We start from the raw sequence: 17439 nt of genomic DNA on the forward strand, positions 1-17439 counted from the left end.
GTGGGGCGTTTATTTGTTTATGTGTATTTATGCATGTATATGTGAGAGCAGAGCAGATGGGGAAGTGATACCCGTGTGTATCTGTGAGACAGTACAAGTGAGAGGCAGAGGGTGGGTGAGAGAGTTGCTCTAGGTATAGGCAGAGGGAAGGGGAAAGGTGTACAGGGAAAGGAAGACATTTTTTCTTTTTCCTTTGTTTTTTCTCTAACATTTTCTCATTACTACGAGGAAAGTAAGAAGCCGAACCTGTGGGACAGTTTGTGGAACTGCCTGATGAGGTTTTTGTTCTGAGTGAACACCCCAATCCGGAGAATTAGTGACAGCCCAGTAGAGTTCACCGAGCCTCTCGAGTTCGCAGACGCGTGTGCCGGGGCTGTATTTTGAGGACCGGGCAGCTCGTCAGGACTCCTTTTGCCCGGGCTGTGCCGGGAGCCTCTCCTTTCCTCCTGGGCCGTCGCTCTCTCCCTCCGCGGGATGCCGGTTCTCCTGGCGCTGGCGGCCGCAGCGGAGCGGGGTTCATGCCCGTTGGTGTGTGCGGGGGGGCAGCGGGGACCGGGGCCCGGCGCCGGGAGCGGGCGGTCCGAGGAGCGCTGTCCGCGGTGCTGCAGGAGCACTCCAGCACAACATCTGGCCGATGGGGACGGGAGGCCACATCTGGGACGGGGAAAACGACGCCGTGGGGATTGACCGCGGGTCCTGACGTCGAGGTGCATCCCCCTCCCCCCCACGCCCCTCCCCCGCCCAGGTGGGTCTGCGAGTCGGCGAAGGGGGCGCACATCTGGGGGCGGCACATTTGGGGGCGACACATCTGGGAGCGGGGGAGGGCGGGGGCGGGGGGAGGGGGACAGGGCCGAGCCGGCAGCGCCGGGCCCTCCCCTCTCCCCGCCCCTCCGCCGCGCGCGGCGCCGCCGGACCGGGAGCCGGGACCGGGAGCAGGGAGCCGGGAGCCGGGAGCCGGCCGGGCCATGCCAGCCGGAGCCCCCGGCGGCGCGGCAGCGTGCTCGGCGCGGCACCATGGCCGCTGAGAACCGCTCGGCGGCGGGCGGCGGCGCGCCCTGGGCTGGGCTGCCCGGTGAGTCGCTGCTCGGGGGCTCCGTGTGCGCGGGGCGGGCGCAGGGCATCCCCCGGACAGTCCCTGCCGGGGGGTGTCGGCATGGCTTTAGGGTGCATGGGGAGGGGGGTGTGCATCCCGGGGGGATGTGGCGCCCAGTCGCCCTAGGAATGGGGACAAGTGTCTCTCTGCCAACTTTCTCACCCCTCGGCGTCCCTTCGGGAACCCCGGGCTGCCCCGCGGGTCGGGATCCCCGCATTGGTTTACCACCCCGGGATGTGTAGAGCCGCGTGGTCCTGAGAGGGCACCGGGGCGATGTTTGGCACTCCCTTCCCTGTTCCCATCCAAACCAACACCCTTCCTGGGATCTGCCGTTGTTGGAACCTCGGGTCCCTCCTGTCACCCAGGAAACGGCCCTGTCGGCACCCTGAGCCGAGTATAGGAGCAGCCTGCAGCCCCCGAGGCAGTCACCCTGCCAGCAGGAAACCCAGGACGGGGGTTATTCGCTCCCCTGGTGCCTTCTCTGGGAAGGAGATATTTCTGGGTGAGAAACTACCTGCACGCTTTCTTTGCTTCCTTCACTATTCCAATAAGAACAGTAGGGATACAATCCCATATGTTTTGGATACTTTGTCCCCATGCTGGACAAACCGCTCAGACCCTGGTGGCCACCTCCTAGGACATGACTAGGCAGAAGATTTCCCTCTCTCCACAGAGCACTTTGCCAGGTTGGGCATTGCAAAGGAGGCAGATTTTGCCCCCTCTCTCACCTGGTGTGGATCCCATTTTCCCTTTAGCCCTTTCTGGTCCTGCTGCACCCTCCCTGCTGGTAATGACAGAGCTGCATTGTGTTCTCCGTTAGCCCATCATGGACACGGGTCAAGCAGCCACACCCTTCTTTCTTCCCAAAATTATAGCATTTGCTTCAAATCAGAAAATAGTTCTTGCCGTAGATGCTTCCCAACCTGAGGAGCAGAGTTCCCCTGTGCCTTCTGGCAGTTAGGCTCTGCTTGGGCATTTGGAGGCTCCATGCTTTGTCACGAGTGCCTTGAGTCACCTCCAAGAGCGGCCTGGCTTCTCCTGCCACAATTTGCAGAATGAACAGAGGAACTGGAAGGGCTAGTACCAATGCAGTTGGGTGGCTTGTTGATGCTGACAGTGCTTATCAAAATACTCAGATGCCAGGGTCCTAGAGCCAGGCTTTTGGTAAAACATCACCAGTGACAATGCTCACATGGAAATCACAGGTGACAACGAGATGCTTTTCACTGTCACTACTGCTGGGCATCACCTCCTGATTCCTAACACCCTGACTTCTGTGATCTGAGCACCTGCTTGCTCCAGCCTGGACTAGGCCCCCCAGAGGCACCCCACTGAAGAGCAGGGCATCCAGTGGAGATCCTAAAAATCAGTGCCCCATTCCTGGTTCACCCTTCAGCTGGGTTTGTGGCCAGTGGTCGGAGCCCTGGATGGGAAAAGTGGGGATGGGAGCAGGTGTGTGCAGTAGCCCCCAATTCCTGTGGGACCCAAGTCAATGGGCCCTTGCTTAGAACCAGCAGCAAGTTTCCAGGTCTGCTGGACAGAGCGGCGTCAGCCCCGGGATTAACCTGATGAGTGGGCACAGAGGAAAGCTGGCTGGAGAAGGAAGAGGAGGGCTACCGGTAAAAGTGGTTTGTTTATTCACACGAGGTGCATTCCCGTCTCACTGGGTCAGTCTGTTTTCTTTCATAGAAGAGAAATGAACTGAAATGATTAATTAATGCTGTGATCCAATTACTCTGAGTTTGCAGAAGGAGAATGGTTTTTCTCTTTTAACTGTCCCCACGAGCATCCTATTGATGTCAGGTTTTGTCATGGCTGGGATTTTGTTTCTTTGCTTTTTTTAAATTAAAATGACAAACATCTCCCTAGGGGGAAAAAAAAGAAAAAAAAAAGAAAGAAAAAAGACAAAAACAGGAAATAAAAATAGTGAGACCAGGAGGAGCGGCTGATGCGGAGCAGTCCCTAGCACACCTTTATGAGGAGCTCTTCTCTGCCTGCCCTGCTGAGACCTGGCCAGCAGCATCCACAGAGGTGAAGAGGTTTGGTGTGTGCCCAGCTGAGGTGGCAGATGCAGCTCTGCAAGCAGAGCTCTGCAAAGGCAGCGGGGGGAGTAATAGTGAGAGGAGAGGGAAATAGAGGCTGTATTCAAGGGGCTTCTGCCTTCTGCACAAACGCAGCTCCTCTTTCCGCATCATGGACACGCAACAAGAGTTTCATGTGCGCAAGCTGACCCCTTCTCCTTGGCACGCTAAATCGGGGCTTTGACAGGCATCTTCTGGAGAGGCGGGCATTGCTCTTGAGCCAATTGCTGCTCAGTCTGACACGAGTCTATGCCCTTGTTGCTCCCCAGTAAGCCAAAGGAGGAGGTTTGCTTTGCATTTCTGCATCCATTCTGGGCTACTTTAAGACTGCATATTTAAAGGGCATGTTTCAGGGAGATGCTAGAGTGTAGGGCTTGGCGCAGCAAAGAAGTGGAAGTATTGAACCTGATCATTCCCATCTACTTCCTCTCCACTCTTCAACCTTATCCCAGCATCCTCTGCTGACTGCTCCTTAGCCTACCTGAGCACCAACACCTACCACAAATGTGCCAGGTGTCAGTGGTGAGGTGGGGCTCTGCACCCAGGCAGTGTTGAAGCCTCTTCAAGATGGTGATTGGAACCACACCAAATCCATCCTTCATCTGAAGAATTCAGGTGACCAGTCAGAGAACAGACAGCAGTTTCTAGGAATACTCCTGTGTTTTACTGCCCAGGGCCTCAGCAGGCCAGACAGTGAGGATCTTAATGGGTGGCTGTTATCTAACTCATAGCCAAGTGGAAGAGTGTGCCAGCCTTGACTGTCTCTGGGAGCACTGCCAACCATGACACCCCTTTAGACCTCTAGGCAGAGTAAAGTCTTGCTGCATCCAGACCCTTGAACATACCAAAGTGAACCCTTGGCCTATATTCAGACACATTCATTTGCTGAAGTTTCAAGGAGGAGTTATGCCCTTCCTGGAGAAATGAATCTGTGGGGAGTGTTCCCTGGGCAGGCTGCCCCACTACGCCAGTATTTTGCTGGTTCAGGAGCACAGGGCAAGGTGCCTCATCTACAGATCCCCCCCTTGATGCTTAGAAGCAGGATTTTAGGAGCAGACACATGACCAGTCTCTGTCTCCCTTGACAGAGACACCTGGAAGCCCTCTGTGCCAGGACAACATCATTTGACCTGTGTTCAGACCCTGAGTTCCCTGGCACAGTGAGTTTGAGCAAATGAGGCTCTGCTGGAGATGCTCCTCAGCCTGACCCCTTGCGTGCTCGGCACAGCTGCTCACACCTTCGCTCCAGGGCTGCTCCCGGGACCCTCTAGAGATGCCTTTAGCCCTGAGGCTGCACTGCACAGAGGAGGAACTCCAACAAAGGCTCACTTTGTACCTTGCATGATGTAAGTTTGCTGAGAAAATTAATATCACCAGCCTGTCCAAACCTGTAATGCAAGGGCTATAGGCACAGAGCCTTGCCCCCCTGTCAATCCCTGAAACCATTGCTGAAGGTCCTGCAAATCAGAGCTGTGGGAGCAACATCAGCCCTTCTGCCTTACTGTGACCCTATTCCCATCACTCCTTTACGTCCTGTGCAAGGTGAGCTCCAGTCCCACTTGGTGCATGAGGGAGCAGCAAAGATGCCAAAGTCCCTGTTCCCTTCTCACCCCCCTGCACCAGCGTTAGGCAGGCTGAAATGTGCAGCTGCAGAGGAACCTCTCCCACCCCATGCGCTGTTTCCGTGACTCAGAGAGAGCTGGAGAGGGACACGGGGAACCACAGCTCTGTTTACTTGTATTCAAGAGCCTCAAAGAGGAGTTTCATCCCAGGTCAGCTGATGAAAGAAGGGCAGCAGCTGGGAAGTTTGTCCTTTAAAGGCAGGACTCAGTGTAAACCATGAAGCTCCTCACGCCCAGCAGGCTCGGCCAGAGCTATGACCGTGTTACCAAGCTATCAAGGCTGGCTGTGCACCTCTAGCCAAGAAAACCAGGCAGAGAAGCAACCCCTCTGGTACAACATCTGCTATTAAATCTATTTAATTTGCTATTAAATGTATTTTATAGCACCTTGCATCTTGACAGAGGAGGTAGCTGGAGGCTGGCATAGGTAACTCAGCTGGAAGTGTCTGGAGACGAAATGTCATCAGCAGATTTAAGGTTCATGGCAAACTTGGTTTGTGTGGGCCAGTTAATGAGTTAATGTCTTTAGGCTCCTTAAGCAGAATTAAATTGACTTGTCTATGGGAAACTCAGAGCTTCAGTTGTGCAACACTGAGGTCTGAAAACATCACTCTGCAAACATGATGTCCGGGCCCTCACATCCGCTCCAGGTCACAGGGCAGCTCTCTAGAGGCATGCATGGCGCCGTGCTTCACTGGCCTTTTGCTTGCAGACCCTCCCAATGTTGATGTTTGCTCCCAAGTCCCAGGCAGTGCGTCAGACTGGCTCTGCCGAGGAGGGATAAAGATCCTTGAAGGATCTTTGCATGACTGGGATGGGAAGGAGCATCTCTAGTGCCTCTGGGGTAGTTTGGATCCTTGCTCTGCTGGCAGTTACATCATGTGCAGTCCCAGTTAAAGCCAAAAAAGTGCATGCATGTGTGCAGAGAGGAGGAGGCAGCAATGAAACTCTTCTGGCATCAGCCTTTGTCTGACAACAGGTATGAGTTGCCTGGCCTTGGGCCTATCTTTCTGCAGCACTTAGAAGCAGCGTTTATCACAGTGGTCTCTACACTGCTTGCAGAGCACAGATCACCCATCAAGGCCCTAAGTGATGCTCATCTCATGAAACCCTCTGCTACTATGTGCAGTCACAGGCAATGAGATGGTTAAAACATCAGTCCAGTGCTGAGGAGTGCTGCCTGCAGCGTTAGTGTGAGGCCGTGACAGTCTGGGGACCACCATCCTCCCATGAGAGAGGTGACTCCTAGGTAGAGCCAGACTGCCTGAGCCAGAGCTGCAGCCCACAAAGATTTCCAGCCCAGCAGGGCTCTGCTGAGCCATGAGGTGGTAGGAGCCTTGGGGGAAGGCATCAGTGAAAAGTTTGCAGGCAATGTCTCTGTGTGAGGTCTCTCCTTCTCAGGTTTTCTTAGGGCTTTTCTGCAGGGGAGATATGTAATCCTTCCCTGGCAGTCTGAAACTATTCCTTTCTCTCCATCCCTCCCCTCCTCTGTTGTCACTATGGATGGGGTTTCCTACCTGATCTCCTCCCCTGGCCCTCACACTTCCCATTCTGCCTGTCCATGCTCTAGTCTCTCCTGACCACCTTCTGCTGCAAGTTCCTCTCCCTCGGTCTGTCCCTTCGCTCAGGCCTCACCTCTAATTCCAAACCATCTGGCAGGTCTTGTGGCCAAGTAGGGTCTCATGTTTTCATTTCTTTTTCATTAGCACCTCAAAGATTCCCGCATGCTATCTGTCCCCAGGAGTAGGGCTCTCCTCTCTCACATACACATCCATCCAGTGGGGTCCTTGCCCTTTCCCAGTTTTCTTTGCTTGGCTTTAGGCATTAGCTCTGTTTTTCTCTCACCCATTGCTCACTCGTTCATTTGTCCTCTCAAAGCACCACTGAGCCTCACTCTGCTCCATGGAGTAAGGGGCTCTCATCTCCATTGTCAGGTCTTTAAAATTTCAGATGAGCACCTTAGTGTTTGTTCCCTGTGGTGCCTCAGCTCTGGGATGAGTTACAAAGAAACGTTCTCCCTGCCCTCCTGACACGGATGCTCTGCCAGAGCAACACTGCATCTCTGACTGTACGAGTTGCATCTCTACCCTATGGCTTATGGGAACTCTGGGGGGACAAAGAGGGTGAGTGCAGGGTGCTGCAGGTCTCTGCATAGGGGCCAGCCCCTGCCTTATTCAACACCGGCCCTGGCTCCTGGGATGGGGCTAAGGGGGCTTATGTCCCATGTGGGTGGTGGGGACCTGGTGTGGGCAAACAGGGCTGCGTGGGGCAGTGGCAGGGTGAGGGGGCTTCCCCAAAGAGGGGCTGAGTCCTTCCCCCTTGTTTTCCCCAGGCAAGACCTGTCCCTGGGGCAGTGGGAGCTGCTCTTCTAAGCAAACAGACTTCGGGTCTTGCAACTCCTGGACTTCTAACCCCCAGTCTCTCCTCCACCCCTGTCTCTCCCAAAGGCGTCTGATCCCAGTCACTAACCTCTCCCTGGGGAGAGCCCAGCTAATCCAAGTAGTCACTTGTTGCTGTAATGCTCCCTCTCTCCCCCTCTGCCCCCCAAAGCCCTTCCCGGCAGTGGGACCTGTAGCTGCAGCAGGGTTATTTCTGTTGCACTGCCTTGAAACAGCTGGGTTCTGTTAAAGCTTCAGCACAGGCATATAAAAGAACGTGAGCATCTCTCTGAGGCAGAGAGCATTAATGCAGTGGATGCAAGGGGAGAAGCGTGGCTCCAGCCCAGGCTCAGCTGGAAGCCCAGCACCTTCCTGGCTCGGCAGCATGGGCTGAGCTCTGCCACCGGCTGGGAGCTGCAGCCCTGGGGCAGTCAAGAGGGCACTCAGAGGGAGGGCACTGTGTCCCCCTCTGCCCCCCTGTGGGATGTAGCCGTGGTGAGCCTTCTCCCTCCATGATGTTACCCATCGGAGCCAGCGCAGGTGTGGGAGCTGCTGGGGAGCCGTTGGTACCTGGGAGCTGCAGGCTGGGCACTGCTGGGTAAGGCTGGACTTTGGCTTGCATGGCATTTGCTGTGCACACTCGCTAGTAGTGTTCCACTGATAGGTTATTTATTTGGCCTAATAACTGGGTGATAGACGGTTAATTAATTGTCAGAGTGACCAATGTGCTGGTAGACTATTTATAGGAGTGACTTTCAATCACTTTTTTAAAAACACTTTTTCACTGGCTTACTTTGTGTCTGGTAATGCTGTGCATAGAAGGTGTGTGGCCTCTTACAAGCTGTGTATGACACAGGGCACATTAAGGATACAGACAAGAGCTGGGGGGCCAGTTTGGGCAGGGGGTGCAGCTGTGCCAGCTGTAGGATACTGGTGAGCCTGATAGGCTGGGCACTACCTACATGAGCAGCTCATAAGCCGTGGCTCTGACCTGCAAGTGCTTCTCACAGAAAAGCGCATGCCACCTTGGATGCAGCGCCTGTTTTACTCTGAAACACAACAATAGCCACATAGTTACAAGCAGCAGTGAAGGCAGGGGAGCTCCTGGCTTGCTTGGGACAGGTGGTGAGACACACGACTTCAACACTCCCTTCTGGCCCCGGACCCAGCGAATTTTCAAAACCTGATGTACAAACATGTGTCAAGAACAGGGGGGGGTTCTCTGGCCCACTCACTTCCCCCTCAAAGCCGGCCACTTCTGTGACACTGTGCTTACTGCTTTTCCAGTGGCTTCAGGAAAAGCTTCCAGAGACTCTCAACATGTAGGGATGGAGGAATTTGCTTTGCCTCGTGAGAACCAGTTGAATAGCAGAGGAAGAAAGAGGAATAAATTATTCAGTGGAAAAATAAAATGCCCAGAACCACCCCATATGCTACTGACAGGAAGCTATTCCTGTGCCACGACGCTCAGATCTCCCTTGGAGCAGGATAAGGTCTTCAGGAATCCATCAAACCTTGATGTGCCGAGGAGTGAAAGCACAGCCATCAGCTGGAGCCAGGAGGGCAGGGGGAGCCCTGCCATTTTAACACAACTTTTGGCCCCTCATCTCTCATCTCCCTTCTGTTTTTCTGGTTGTTTATTGTTTTCCTCATTCCCGATGCAGAGGCAGGGAACCAGCCCGACACCAGCTCTCCCCCTGCCAGGCATAGGGCCTCCCCATGGTCCTCTTCTGTGTATTGTATTTCTAAAGTGCCCGTTCACAGTATCTAGGAACTCTGTTTTTGCACTCTGAGGGGTGTGAATCTGTCAACCAGAACAATCCTTCACTAGCTCTAAACTAGTGCCATGATTCAGGAGCTAATTAACAGCTATTAGATAATGCAATTAGCACCACAAACTGTCACCCCTCCCTGAGTATCTCTTCCCTTTGTGGGCATGAGCCATAAATGTTCAGCATCTTCTATGCACTCCTTTTTCTCTCTCCTCTCCTTTCCTCCATGTGGTGGTGACTGCACTAACTGCCCATCCCCACATCACATCAGCAGTTTGACATGACAGGACTAATCCCATTAAAATTTTCACCCTCTCGGCACTTTTAGGAAGGCAAAGACGAGCAGGAGGCTGCAGTGGAGCTGGTCAGGCTCTTTTCAACTGTGACACCAAAGGTGATGTGCACTGGTCCAGCCTTCTGCATCCAGCCAGAGCAGGGGGTGATATGTGCCTTCTCTTGGGATGTGCCTGCAGTGGAGAGGGTCAGCTTCCTTTCCTCCTGGAGACAGGCAGCACCAAGAGCCCCACAGGATCCAGCCAGCCAGGATCTGGCAGCCGCAGCCACCCCATCCTGTCCCTGGGCTCGAGGTCTCTTCAGCTCTGCTGTTGTTGCTCCAAACCAATGCAGATCAAAGGCCCGTCTCCTCTGGGAGCAGCTCACACTCATAGGCAACTCTTGAAGTAAGGGTTCCTCTAATTCCTCTCCTTCCTCCAAAGGCCTTCGTCCCCAGGCTGGTATGTGAGCGTGGGGCTTGTTTTACGGTGGGGATGCTTGCAGAGCACACTGGGTGTGTGCACAGCCCTGATCATTCCCAGAGATCTTGCTTCAAGCCACATGTGGATCAGATGTGGCTCTACCCCCACCTACACCCACTTCCCCCAGCACTGAGGTTGAGGCTGGGATGGAGGCAGTGCCAAAGCAGGAAGGGGCATGGCTGGTGGTGACATGAGGGACACGGGCTGTGGAGCACAGGGAGGAGAGACAGGGAACACTAAGATAGTAGGACTGCTTGGTCCAGGAGCTCATCCCACAACCTGAGGTGCCACCATCACATGGGTGTCTGTAAATATCAGCCTCTCCCATTGTCTTCACCTTGCTGGTGGAGAGGCTGACCAGCTCCTTCCACATAGGGAGCAGTGGAGGAGGAGGGAGTTAAACCCTCCATCCCACACAAGTTGAGTGCTCTGCAGGTGCTCAGTCACTAACTGCACCTAGTGGAGCATCAGCTTCTAGCTAATTTAGACTTTTTGGGTGCAGCAAGATCATCAGCAGTCCATGACAGGGCTTTTGCCTTTCCTACCTGGCAACAAGCTCTATGGCAGTTTGCAGGAGCTGACAGCCTGGGAAGGCTGCTGGAGTGGCATATAAGGTGTGCAGCAAGGAAATAGCTGGAGCTTTCTGCAGTGCCATCAGATGTCACCCTGTGACTGAGGAGGGGTGGGCAGCCCTGGCTTTGCTCTTTTGTTCTGAAGCTGTCTCCTCACCCAACAGTGGTGGCACCAGTGATTTCAGGCAGGAATGGGGACCCTGCTGTGCCAAGCATTGCCCAAAATAGTTGGACCCCATCCAAACTACAAGCTTCTCTGCTTGGATCTGTGGCTACCTGTGCCTTATGCCTTCATCCATAACACGAAAGATGCTGCGTGGGAAGGGAAAGGTGTTTCCCTACCTTGATGACGCAATTGCTGAGCACTGCAGCAGCCACAGAAACCCTTAGCCCAAAAGATGTTCTTGGTGAAGAGAAGCCTCCTCTTGGTGGAGGCTCCCAATGGCTTTGGTAGAGAGGGGAAAACCAGCCATAAATCACTGCCAAAATGAGGAATTTTGCTGTAGCTAGCTGGTGCACACAGGTGTGGCAGAGCACCCACTGAGCACTGCAGACAGAGGATGATGTGTGCAGGCTGAAAAGCCAATTAGTGTCACAGGTAGGGGCCTCAGCACCAGAAGCTCTTCTGAAGTGATCTCTGAGCTTTGCAAAGGCTGTCTCCTCCCTGTCTGCTGTGTCATCATGAAGGTGGGGGGCAAAGGAGGATGGAGACAAGGAGGGTGATGTGGGGGACATGAGGGGAAGGAGAGAAGAAATGCACTCCTGAGGATGCAGACAGCAAGAGCTGGGTACTGGGGTACATATGGGAGACATTTAGTGGGGAAACCCCAGAGCCTGGAGAGGTTCCTTGGTGTCTGGGGGCTTCAAAGAATTGGAACAGTGATGTGGCTGGCATGAGGGTGAAGATGCTTTGCTGACAAACTCTCACTGGTGTGTTTGTCACAGCACCACAGCTCTCTTGTGTGCTCCCTCCTCCTCAGATACATCATGTAGATGCAGACAGATCTGTGATTGCCTGAGGGCTGTGCCCTTACCCTACCTGCCCAACCTGGATACTCTCCATGTCAAAGGCAAATGGCAGGATCTATCCCCAGTGCCTATGTAAGTGTGATGCATGGCTTGGTCAACTGCTCCGAGACCTAACAAATTTGTAGCATCCTTGGCCTGCTCCCAGCTCCAGCCTGAGCTGCCTGCCCAGCTCAGGAAGGCAGAGGCAGTGCAGAGCTGTCCCAGTGAGTTCAGAGAGGGAGTAGTAGACAGAAGAGTGAGATAGCTGGATGAAGAGAGCAGAAAATGGGGGAAAAAAGAGTTGTCCTGTGGGCTGGGGCATGGCAGAGAATAGCCAGGGCATCTGAGGCAAGGATGAGTGGTGTGCACATCTTTAACTTGTATGTGTTGCTTTATGTCTGTACTGTATGTATCCTCACACCTTTAAGCACTTTCACTCCCCCTCCTTCCTTCACACGGGTGATTGCTTTAATTTGCTTTTCCGTGAAGGTTCATTTTCAAAATGCCCGTTTAAGCCCTCCACCCTGAGGCTGCGGGTGCCTCTGCCTCATCACACCATTTTGCAGCATGACCTCTGGGTGGCATCCAAACGCACGCGTGTGGGTCTGCGCCAGCCTTTCCTGCTTGTCTGGAGACCTGTACAAACAGTTTTGCGGAGTGGGTCGTGGTGGACTTTTTTCTTACTTTGGGCAACTGAGAACACCACCCCCCGTCAAGGCTGATAATTAATTAGATGCACTTAGAAGAGGATGCTAGTTCATGAACAAAAGTGAGAAAAGTGAAACCCTCATTTTAGCAGAGGCAATGGAAAGGTTTCTTTTCAAGGTTTTCAGATTCTTCTTGGAAGAGCTGGGGTAGATGTCTGCATGATTGCTAGCTTGTCTGATCGGTTTGATTAGCTGTTACAAGAATGACAGTTAAATCTCCCCATCTCACCAAAGTGAAGAAATTAAAACTCATTTCAATTGTACTGAAACCAACCCCCAAACTACCATGATTATATATTTCTAAGCCATTTTATATACTTATCACCTCTTCTGACATCCCTGGCTGGGTGCCCAGGAAGGATGGCAGCAGAAACCTCTCTCCTTCTACTTTGATGCATCCCTTGCACTTGGAGCTGGGTGTAAAGCTGGGCAATGCCATTAGGCTTCCTCCCCTGTTGGCACCTAGAATTTAGCATATACTAGAGGGTACTGCTTTTTTTTCAAAGCATTTTGTTTTCATGGAACATGTGTAACAGGCTCAGAAGATATTTCTTTGTCCCTCTTCGGTAGAAAGGTATTTCTTTGTCCCTCCTCCACTTCTTTTCCCTGCACCTGGAAGAAAAGCTCTGCCACTATCGTGACTGTAGCCTTGCTAATGCAGAAGCTGCCCAGTGGCTGCACTGGTGCCTGGCTTTAGCATCTCAGCAGCCACGTTTCCATTTAATTACACCTACATCTCTTTAGAAAGTGGTTTTATTAAAACCTTGGCTGTTTGCTGATGACAGAAATCTTCTACCCTCACCACAAATGAAAGACAAGGACATCTCTTATAAAATACTTTAAACAGATGAACTGATCCCAAAGCCTGCCAGACCCCGTTTGGAAGAGTTGCATGTTAATGGCGTGTTTATACACTTAGCAAAATCAGCTTCAGGAGTCCCAGGCATTGGGAGCCAGCACCCACACCAGTTTGCAGAGACATGCTACGCCAAGGGCTCCCACGGTGTGGACACCCACGTGCTCACTGGTTCCTGCTGGGTTCCTGGCAGCAGCACCCATGGAGCTGGATGGACTGCCTGGCAGGACTGCTGCCCTGGGCACCAGGCAGAGCTGCTGGTGGGGTTGGGATGACCCCAGCACCCAGGGTGAGGCTGGTGAAGGCCCAGTGTGTTTTGGGGGCCTGTGTGGTGCTGGAGAGGCAGGTCCAGTGGGAAACTCTTCTGTCTAGTCCATCTCCCTCAGCACCTTTGCTAGTCCTTCACCTTCCAGGAAATTCCCCTTTGTCCCAATACAGCAATTTTGGTCTATCGATTTTTTTTTTTAAGGTACGTTCTACTCTTACCTTGGGGAGTTAACCACAGGCACCTTGGTTTGGATGAAGGCAGTCTTTCTGTCCGTAATTCTCATCACCTTTCATAAATAATTCCATATGTTGTGCCGAGTGTCTGACTTCACCCTGTACATCTCCATGGCTGGGGCGGCTGTGGCTGCAGCTGCAGCGTGATGCGGGACCGGGATGAGGGCCCACCACTCACCAATGTCACTGACTGATGGCACTCATGCAGCTCCCTCCCTCTCCTGCGCCTGCTGGCGCTATGCTGTGAATCAGGCCAAGCCAAATTACCCATTTTCAGCCTTACTTGGCTTTTCAGCCATCTATGTCTGAGCAGAGTCAGCCTGTTGGACAAGTTGGTGCCCCCAGTAAGATGTTGTGGGCATCACACAAACTCTTTGGATCTGAAGATGTAGTGTAACTTGCTGTTTTCCTTGTCACAGATTTCATCTTCCAGAAGGAACTGTTTGCTGCCAGAGACACAGGTGAGCTGAGTAAACCATGGCACGGGCTTTGTGGATTAACCCCCCCAATAGGGGAGTGCTTTGGGAGCTCAGCAGGACATGCCTGAGTCATACCATAAACCTGCTCTCATCTCTAGGGGAGGGCTCTGGCTGCACACCATGCTGCTCTAGCACTGTCCCGTATGTGCATCACTGCTGGGCTCTGCAGCCTTGTTCCCCCCTAAGACCTTTGCTCTCTGTGTGCTTCTCCAGGGCACACGACGTCTGTGCTCCTGCTGGGATGCGGTTTCTGGCTCTGCAAAAAAGGACTATCTCACCCTGGCTGAAGGGCTGTCCTTAGCTCTGACCCTGCTTCTCTCTCTGCAGCCTGTGTGCCTCCTCTACTGCTAAAAAGGGCACAAAAAGTGCCTCCAGGGAACTTCTGGGGGAAGGCTGTAGGGGCAGAGAAAGACTAGGAATGCCATGAGATTTCTGAGCACTAGCCAAGAGTAGTGATGGCCTGAGAAACTGAGGAGGTAGCAAATGCTGCCAGCACAGGCTGGAAAGTCTGATATTCTCCCTTTCTGTCCCCATTCCCCTTGCAGACTCCATGCACAACCTTTCTGCTCAGCCCTGGCAGGCAAAGATGGCCAATCTGACCTATGACAACTTCACCCTGGGCAACCGCTCCGAGGTGACCATCCAGCCTCCCACCAACTACAAGACAGTGGAACTGGTTTTCATTGCCACAGTCACCGGCTCGCTCAGCCTTGTCACTGTGGTGGGGAACATCCTGGTGATGCTCTCCATCAAGGTGAACCGCCAGCTCCAGACCGTCAACAACTACTTCCTCTTCAGCCTGGCCTGCGCGGACCTTATCATCGGGGTCTTCTCCATGAACCTCTACACTGTCTACATCATCAAAGGCTACTGGCCTCTGGGGGCTGTGGTGTGTGACCTGTGGCTGGCTCTGGACTATGTGGTGAGCAATGCCTCTGTCATGAACCTGCTCATCATCAGCTTTGACCGGTACTTCTGTGTCACCAAGCCCCTGACGTACCCTGCCAGGAGGACCACCAAGATGGCAGGGCTGATGATTGCAGCTGCATGGATATTGTCCTTCATTCTCTGGGCCCCTGCCATCTTGTTCTGGCAGTTCGTTGTGGGCAAGAGGACAGTCCCTGAGAGGGAATGCTACATCCAGTTCCTCTCCAACCCAGCAGTGACCTTTGGCACGGCCATTGCTGCTTTCTACCTTCCCGTGGTCATCATGACAGTGCTGTACATCCACATCTCCCTGGCCAGCAGAAGCAGAGTGAGGAGACACAAGCCTGAAAGCAGGAAAGAGAGGAAAGCCAAGTCCCTCAGGTTTCTCAAGGGCCCCCTGATCAAACAGAACAATAATAACTCTCCCAAGAGGGCTGTGGAGGTGAAGGAGGAGGTGAGGAATGGGAAAGTGGATGACCAGCCATCAGCACAGACAGAGGCCACTGGCCATCAGGAAGAGAAGGAGACATCTAATGAGTCCAGCACTGTCAGCATGACCCAGACCACAAAAGACAAGCCCACAGCAGAAATCTTGCCAGTGGGTCAAGGACAGAGTCCGTCCCACCCACGGGTGAACCCAACTTCCAAGTGGTCCAAGATTAAGATCGTCACCAAGCAGAGCGGGAGTGAATGTGTCACCGCCATTGAGATCGTCCCAGCTAAGGGCGGAGCCTCCAACCACAACTCCCTGGCCAACAGCCGCCCAGTTAATGTTGCCAGGAAGTTTGCTAGCATTGCCAGAAGCCAAGTACGGAAGAAGCGCCAGATGGCAGCCCGAGAGAAGAAAGTCACCCGCACCATATTTGCTATCCTGCTAGCCTTCATACTCACATGGACTCCATACAACGTGATGGTCCTCATTAACACCTTCTGTGAGACCTGCGTACCTGAAACAGTGTGGTCCATTGGCTACTGGCTCTGCTACGTCAACAGCACCATCAACCCAGCCTGCTATGCCCTCTGCAATGCCACTTTCAAGAAAACCTTCAAGCACCTTCTCATGTGCCAGTACAGGAACATTGGCACAGCCAGATAAACTGGCACTCAGGGACCACTTCAGTAACATTATGGCAGCCCTTCCCTTTGCCTCCTTTGCCAGCAGGGGTTCCTCTGCTCCCCACTCACAACAGTGCAGACTGTGCACTGATTGCAGATGATGCCCTTCATCTAATGCTGACAAAGATCCAAGGCACCTCTGAGTTGCAAGTCCTTCCAGGGCCTGGGGACTTTCTGCTTGGGGAGCCAGCAGAAAAGCCAGAGGCAAGAGGAGGAGATGTGGTCACTGGGAGCTGTCCCCAGCTCCATACTCTTGAGATTGGCCAAATGACATCAGTGTTTCTCCTAAGACCGGATGCAACTTCTCCCCTGGCTGACTGTCTCCAGGGCATCAAAGCTTGTCTGCATGCAGATGGGCTGATGTTGGTTGCTTTCAATGGGCTTTTAAAAGTGTTTATTACCCAAGAAATGAAAAGCAACCAGGGCCAAACATTTGCTAGACATCTTGTACCAGGCTGGCTCAGACATGCTAATGGGGAGTTCTGCTGGCCCAGCCAGGCCCCCTTCCAAGGCAGGCAAGGTTGCACCCTAACGCGTGGCAAGTTCCTTCCTTTCTCCTGAGAGTGCCATCGGACATCCTCATGGAGGGACCTAGGACAGAATTTTTCCCTGGGCTTTGGCTCCGCTGTCCTCTTCATGCCCTTTCTGCCCTCAGCCAGCAAATGGCTGGACAAACAAGCCAAGCATCTCACTCCTGGATGAGGAGTGTGAAGCCCAGTCACCTCCTCCAGTGATGGAAACTAAAACTGCCAAGAAAAGCAGTGGTGTGGTGCAGGAGTTAGCTCCACAGCCTGGGGAACACAGCCCCTGAGAACTGGGCAGCAGTGACTGTGAAATTAACTGTCTTTGAGTGGGACAGGGGGGACCTGGGGGTCTTGGAGGCAGGTGGGAAGAGAGTTTACAATGTGGCCGAGTTGCTCTGTGTCTCATCTGAACCATGAGCAGGTCCCCACTATCCCCACAGTGAGTGTGGGAGGCCTGGTGCATGGTTCTGGAGGCGGGAGAGGGTGGCAGTGGCCCTCTTCTGCCCTGGGTGCAGCGGGATTCTCCAGGGAGGTTGAAAGAGCCAGTTGCTGGAGCTTTGTAAATGGATGTAATGCTGTCGTGGGTGTTGTGGCAGAGCCCTCAGCATGCGGGCTTCAGCCAGCGTCCCCAGCCTCCCAGCCCCGCTGTGTGTGCAACCCAGGCCATCCTGGGACTGCTCCTCAGCTTCCTCCAAAGCCAGGTTTCTGGATGCGCTGGGGGACACAGTCAGGTGTAGACAAGGAATGGGATAGGGCCACTCTAACAATGGCAAATTTCATGTCCATATTTCTTTCCCGTCCTCACACCAGGATGATGCTGTGTAACCTGGAGAAAGGCTGCCCAACCCAGATGGAAACCCCTCCACCACTGCCTTTAGGATAATTCACACAGGTGCGCCCAAAATGCCTGGTGGGCTTCTGGGTGTATTCAAATGGTTACAACTGTGGCCCAACCCATCCCATCCCATCCCAAGACAAATAAAGACCTTGGATCAGAAAACAACAACCACAGCGTGAGGAGTAAATGAGTCATCACCTGGGTGCTCCTT

At 53.4% G+C, this 17439-nt stretch overlaps 1 protein-coding gene across 1 annotated transcript; it reads left to right on the forward strand.

Annotated features, from left to right (window-relative positions):
• Positions 1 to 946: 946 nt before the first annotated feature.
• On the forward strand, positions 947 to 17393 carry CHRM4 (cholinergic receptor muscarinic 4). Its single transcript, XM_027887126.1, has 3 exons — positions 947 to 1072; positions 13764 to 13805; positions 14369 to 17393. Exons 1-3 carry the CDS (start codon positions 1015 to 1017, stop codon positions 15844 to 15846), a joined length of 1578 nt encoding a protein of 525 aa, XP_027742927.1. The 5' UTR covers positions 947 to 1014; the 3' UTR covers positions 15847 to 17393.
• The last annotated feature ends 46 nt before the right edge of the window (positions 17394 to 17439 follow it).

Source organism: Empidonax traillii, unplaced genomic scaffold, assembly GCF_003031625.1.
Source record: "Empidonax traillii isolate 1590-97213 ecotype Southwest subspecies unplaced genomic scaffold, ASM303162v1 scaffold11:size2795301, whole genome shotgun sequence".
Classification (NCBI taxonomy): Eukaryota; Metazoa; Chordata; class Aves; order Passeriformes; family Tyrannidae; genus Empidonax; species Empidonax traillii.

What these genes read in the sequence shown, in the direction of transcription:
- CHRM4 (XM_027887126.1), top strand. Translation starts at nt 1,015, where the DNA reads ATGGCCGCTGAGAACCGCTCGGCGGCGGGCGGCGGCGCGCCCTGGGCT. An exon ending in GCCCTGGGCTGGGCTGCCCG is followed by an intron (nt 1,073 to 13,763) that starts GTGAGTCGCTGC and finishes TCCTTGTCACAG; the next exon opens with ATTTCATCTTCCAGAAGGAA. An exon ending in GTTTGCTGCCAGAGACACAG is followed by an intron (nt 13,806 to 14,368) that starts GTGAGCTGAGTA and finishes TTCCCCTTGCAG; the next exon opens with ACTCCATGCACAACCTTTCT.